At 50.2% G+C, this 6,200-nt stretch overlaps 1 protein-coding gene across 1 annotated transcript in view; it reads right to left on the minus strand.

The window, feature by feature from the left end:
- Positions 1-635: 635 nt before the first annotated feature.
- CNGA2 (cyclic nucleotide gated channel subunit alpha 2) overlaps positions 636-6,200 on the minus strand; it is a 6,272-nt gene continuing 707 nt past the window's right edge. Inside the window, exons 3-6 of the mRNA XM_010173183.1 lie at positions 5,783-5,953; positions 3,318-3,425; positions 2,753-2,859; positions 636-2,059 (exon numbers count right to left, since the gene is read on the minus strand). Of these exons, the coding sequence (XP_010171485.1) occupies positions 636-2,059; positions 2,753-2,859; positions 3,318-3,425; positions 5,783-5,953 (1,810 nt within the window). The remainder of the gene's footprint in view (positions 2,060-2,752; positions 2,860-3,317; positions 3,426-5,782; positions 5,954-6,200) is intronic.

Here is a 6,200-nt window from a genome sequence, read left to right on the forward strand (position 1 = left end):
TCTCGATGCAGACTGGGCGTCTGCAGACACCCCGCGGAGTCAATTTACCTAAAGTGAGTTATAAAGGCTGAACCCAAAATGCATCTGTAAATATCTGGCTTGTGTTTTGGCCTTTCTTGTTGGGGTGGTTTTGTTATCTGCAAGGAATGTGGCATCTTCCAAAGCCCTTCTCCTCCTTAGTCCCTGTGTGGATGGGTAGGTGGTACATGGCAGGTTCTGTCCCCTATGACTCTATGTCTCCATGGGAGGTCATGTCCAGGTACCCCTCCATGTAAGGTTCATGTCCCACCTTCTACTAAGGCAAATAGGAGGAAGGTGGTGTGATGGGCACAGACCTTTTACAGGAGCTGGAAGGAAATGTTAGCAGTGGCATTAGCCATTCTCCTCTTTTCAGTGATCAAAGGCCAAGGTCTCAGATCAAGGCAACAAGAAAAGGGACAGGCCGGAGGAGGAGCTGGGACAGCTAGGACACCTGATTTGGAGCTATGTCAGGAGCTACAATCAAGGCAGTGGCAGCAGCAATGCTAAGGACCTGAGAGAAGTCCGTGGCAAGGCAGCCACAGATCTGTCTTGTGAAATAGCCAACACTGCCTCAGCACAGGGCCAGATATCATCTAGCTGCCCTCTGCACCCTCTCACTGCATCCCACCAGATAAAGCTTTCTCCTCATCCTCAAGCAGACTGTCTGAGCTATCAGAGAAGAAGTCCTCCAGATCCTGCTGCCTCATCTTGGATTCCAGAACAGTGATGCGCTGCTTGAGCTTCATCTGGGCATCACTGTATTCTGTCAGGAGCTGGCCAAACCGGGTTTGCAGTGTGTCCAGGTTCAAGGCCAGCCTGTCCAGCTTCTCCTCCACACTCTTCCCTTCCGTGCTTGCCTCTGCAGCTGACTCATCCAGCAGCCCTTCCTTGATCAGGATCTCCCGGCCACGTTCCTCCAAGACCTTTTTGGCATCAGGATACTCTGTGACTGCTTCCATAAGATCTTCCTTTGACAGGCAGAAAAGATCAGAGTAGCCCAAGCTAAGGATGTTGGCTGTGCGTCTGTTACCCATTTTGCTCCCTTTAATGTTGAGAATGCTGATCTCACCAAAGCAGCCTCCTGCAGTGAGCAAAGCGTACTGTGTCGTTCCATCATCCGCCACCACGGCCAGCTTCCCCTCCTTGATGATGTACATCTCTTTCCCAATGTCTCCTTTCCGGCAAATGTAATCCCCTGGGCTGAATACCTGAAGGCGAAGCTTCAGCACCAGCTCCACCAGTAGACCTGCCTCACAGTTCTGGAAAATCCTCACCTTCTTCAGTGTCTCCAGGTGAACATTGATGGCAATCTCTGCCCTTAACTTATCGGGCAGATTCTTGAGGACTTCCCGTTCATCTACTGCCTTCTTGTTGGTCCACAGGTAGTCAAACCACTTGATTACTTTGGTTTCCATGTCTTTACTCACCTTGCGGAACTGCATGTAGTGTTTGATGGCATCAATTTTTGCCTGGAACTCTGCCCTGGTGGCATTCATGTTGGATATCATGGATCCCACATTCCCCACAATGGTGGCAAAGATGAGGACACCGATGAGGAAATCAAAGATCACAAAAAGGTACTCTTCATCACGTACAGGAGGAGGGGTCTCTCCAATGGTAGTCAAAGTCAACGTAGACCAGTAGAGACAGTAGACATACGCCCGGGTCAGATACCCATATTCAGGGTCTGTGACGTTGGGATATACCCAGGTGTCCTCTCCAAAGCCTATGGCCTTGGAGATGGCATAATAAATGCATGCATTCCAGTGGATGATGACCAGGATGTAAAGAACCAAGTTGCTGATGCGGAAGATGTTGGGGTGGCTGGTTCTGGTCTCGGTCCTATCAAAGAACTCAAACATGCGGGAGAAGTGCAGCAACCTGTTGAAACGCAATTCAGGGCAGTTGAATCCCACAGCAAAGTACACCAGGTCTGTGGGCAGGATGGAGAGGACATCCAGCTTGAACTGTAAGGTGTAGATGTAGTTATCCCGTAACTTCTTCAGGTCCTTCACCAGGAGACCCTGTTCCAAGAAGCCTAACAGAGAAGCAAATGATAGAATTATCTTGGTTTATGTTCAACTCTTCTGGAGGCTTTGTAAGCACTTCTGAGAAACATTTTATGGTATGCCATGCACATGTGTGTGTATATACACAGGGTCATGCAAATATTACCAGTTCCACCTGATATACTCAGTTTACCTGCTTTTGTTATCATTCAAGTCCTTCATCTGGCAAAAACCAGCTAAAGCTATCACTTAGGGTTTTACTCTGTTGCCACAAAGATATGGGGACACAAAGGTTTCTACCTTTCAGATCACGAATTATTGCAGTTACGATGGAAAATGTACAGCCACCTGCCTCATTCCGAGAACATTAAATTCTACCATTTTTCCGTGTAGATAATTCATTAGCTGAACTGATGCAAAATCAGAGATACAGACCTTCAGCTACGCCTGAATACTAATAGTAATGCAGGTAATTCCGTACAATTATTCAAAGGTGAAGTTGAAAGCTGGGATGATTAATCTTTCATTCTGAAACTTACTCCATTTCTCAGATCTTTTAATTAGATTCTTTCTCTGGAGACTGCTTCGTCCTAGCGAGTGCCAAGGTAGACAAAACTCTCCTTCTAATGGAGCTGTAGATTAGGCCTCTCCCTTGCAGCTCATCTCCACTTTTAGGGGATTAAAGCAAAGCACTCACAAGCCAGGCTGCTGCTCCTGCTTACCTGTGTGCAGGCGGATCACTATGTCCCCAATGTAGATAGAGTCCGAGATGTAGTCTAACACCAGCCAGAGGACAACATAGGTCTTTTGCAGGTCACTGAAGCAAGCCCTGGAGGAAGGTCATACTCCAGGTGATGAAACCAACAAATCTCCCTATCATCTCCAACTATTACAGCTGAATATAAGCTCTGCAACAGAGCTTGGCCACTTACCCCTCTTCTCCTAGAAATTAAAACCCCCTTCTCTGAAAAAATCTGCCCACCTTTGGCATAGGTAAAGCAACAAAATCTGCCCACCCTTGACCTAGGTAAAGCAACGCCTTGAAAGCACCTCCAAAATGCACCTTGCAGCTTTACCCCAAAATCAAGGTCCTTTCCAACCGAGGCCAGAGGATGGATGCTCTGCCTTTACACTGCAGAAGTGACAGTGATAGCTGGGGTACCTTTCCTTTGGGTTCCCACAAACCCCAGCACCACCAGTATCAGTTGTCTGATCCTGGCTGAGCCATGAGAAACAGGTGAACAGGAGGATTAGAGGAGACAGGGACCCCACAGCCTTCCAGCTCACCTGGCTACGAGCAAGCACCAGTTATAGAGGACAGGAACTGCAATGACAGCCAGCCAACGGTAATACCAGTCCCCTGCAGGGTCCACCACAAAGGTCTGCCATTTCTTCCTGGAAGCAGAGAGAAGCCAGAGCTGGCAATGCATGAATAAAGGGCTAAACACAGGAAATAGGGTTGGAAGGAACTATCCAAGTCGCATCCTTCATGCCTTTCACTAGACTGGCTCAAACATTGCTGCAGATTGAGTGCCAGTCTGTAAGCTAAAATGAGCCCCAGCAGTGCTGAGGAAAAATGTTCAGCACTGTTTAAGCTCCTTTATCCCCAAAACTGGACTCAGTAATGTACCAGAAGAGGTAACTGTAGGACGGTAAGGCAAAGCAGGTGGCCTACATGCACAGAGCACACCAGTGGCAGAGCCACAAACAGATGTATGGAAGAGGGTGATCAGAAAACTTCTCATTACACAACATTGCCTCTCCCAGATGAGATATGGATTGGTGCCAGACGGATCTTAAAGGAAGATTAATTAGAGCAGGAAGGAAAGTGTGTAGCAGATCAGTGGGAGCACCAGGAGGGGATGCCCAAGCCCAGAGCAGTGACCCAGGGGTGGCTGGCATTGCAAGGCTGCCATCACCCTGCTGCTCGCAGCTGCCTGCCTGCAGTCTGCTCACTCCTGGGTCCAGCCTTTGAACTGCTCCCAAGTGTTTGATCCTGCTCATCTTGGGACTCTGAGATAAGATGTGTCTGCTCCAGTCGCTCACTGGAGAAGCCAGGGAAGAGAAACTCTGCAGCTGGGCTGATAGGCTGAGCTGCTGCCGCCTGGTAGGGCAAAATTCCTTCTCCCCCTCCCTCCTTCCTCCCAGCTTTTGAACATGCAAAACTCCCTCCAGTGATAGGAAAAAAACAACCCACTTGCCAACAGATTCCCCGTGCCCACCCCACTGCTTCTGACAGCTTCAAAAGCAAAACCTCAGCCTTGAAGTCTCCTTCCCCAGCTGCACCGGCAGCGGCTCCCGCAGTGCCCAGAGCGTGGGGACCAGCACTTGGCACAAAGCCAGCGCTGGTCCTTCACATTCACTCTGGGAACAGCCACAGACAAGCAGGTGATCCAACCTCCCCATTACAAGTGCTTATTTTTTGTTCAGGGAGTGCAAGGTAAATGTTTTTTGAGAAAGGGACTCTTGGCTCCCTGGGACATACAGCACTGACACACAGAAAGCCCTGACTCACCTGCAGCCAGCCAGTCCTGTTTTAACACCCACAAGCACTAATAATCTTTATAATGGCGTTAATTAAGTTGGTAATTTCAGCTTTAAATCACCACTGCTGCCCATGGCAGGTGGCCAGAGTCAATGACATTATGCTGACAGCAGAGCCAAGGCTGGAAAACCAGGGCTCTGGGTTAAGCCAGGTAGAGGGAATAACCACCTGCCTCTTCCCGAAGGCTTTGCACCCAAGCCTGAAACCATGGGTGCTCCCACAGCCGTGAACAGCAGCTCATGTTTGGAGTTACCTGACTTGGGGCTCTTCTTACCTGTGGAGCTGAGGACCTAGAAAACAGCAGAAGTTACCACCATCTCCCCAGGAGCCTATTGGCACCAAGCAGCCCTTTCATCATACGCTTCAGCTCCCTCTGATAATTAACAAGCTCCCCTTAACCTCACAGGGCAGAACGTTTTTTTCCATGACTAGTAAAGACCCAGATACAAGGCTCAGATATTTTTCTCCTACAGAAAACAATCACTTTTTGGTGTTTTAATTACCATGTGTAATGGTAGGGTCCAGAGTAGACCATGAGCTTTGCCCTTTAATTAGCCAGCAGAAGAAAAGCCAGGTTATTGCTTTTCACCAGGAGTGTGAGCTGATGAGATGAAAGGAGTGGATTTGAAAGAGCCTTTTCAGAAAGCTGCCGTCACCTTGTCTGCACTTGGGGGGGGCATGGGCAGCAAACGCACTCCCTTCATCTCCCTCCATGCTGCAGATGGTCAATGAGACTGGCAAACGCCAGCCTTTCTGCTTGATGTGGTCTCCTGGGTGGAGACCCCGCAGCCCTTGGCTTGTCCCCAACTCCTCACACACATGGGCTGAAGGTACATCTCTTCACAGACCCTGGGCTGGCTCCAAATGCCAACCCTAGTGTTGAAGTGCTCTGAACTCGCTGTCACAAGCCATGCAATGTGTTTCCTACCAGGGCAGAGAAGACTCACAGGTGAGGGACAGGCCAGGTCATTTCCACAGGGACAGACAACCAGGTCCTGTGTGCCTGCACAACAGCCCAGCAAAGCCAGGCTGGCTGCCAGGACAGGGGCTGGAGACGGCAGGGAGGTCCTTTCCCACCACTGCATCCTACCTCCCCCTCTCCCATCCCCATCCACCTTCACTAGCCATCATTGCTGGGAGCCCCCACACACCACACACAGCTGATCTCCAGCCAAGGGTGGCTGGGGCCACAGGGATGGGACCCTACTTTTTGGTTTTGTCCTCGGTCTCCTCATCCTCTAGATCATTGCTGGTGCCTGCAGCCACTGTCTGGAGCTCGGGGCCCTGGAAGCGCTCAAGGAACGGGTCTGGCCTTTGCTGTTCCTCGTGCAAGCTCTTGCTGGCCCAGTCCCTCAGCACCAGCACCAGACGGACTATCCTGGATGGGGGAGAGAGGCAGAGTCAGGAGGTGTCTGCAGAGCAAGGAGAAAGCAAAAATTTGAGAGCAAGCAGGGGGGCTACAGCTGAGAAGAAAACTCTCACAGCTCCCTCTAAAGCCCAAACATTTCCTTTTTCCTCCCTTGTAGGGATGATGTGCGACCAAGAATATAAAAGCAAGAGAAGCCCGCCCTGGCAGAGTCCCGCAGCTCCTTCCCCAATCCTGCTGCACTTCCCACAGGGACATC

The sequence above is a fragment of the Antrostomus carolinensis genome, unplaced genomic scaffold (assembly GCF_000700745.2).
Source record: "Antrostomus carolinensis isolate BGI_N321 unplaced genomic scaffold, ASM70074v2 scaffold26548, whole genome shotgun sequence".
Taxonomy (NCBI): domain Eukaryota; kingdom Metazoa; phylum Chordata; class Aves; order Caprimulgiformes; family Caprimulgidae; genus Antrostomus; species Antrostomus carolinensis.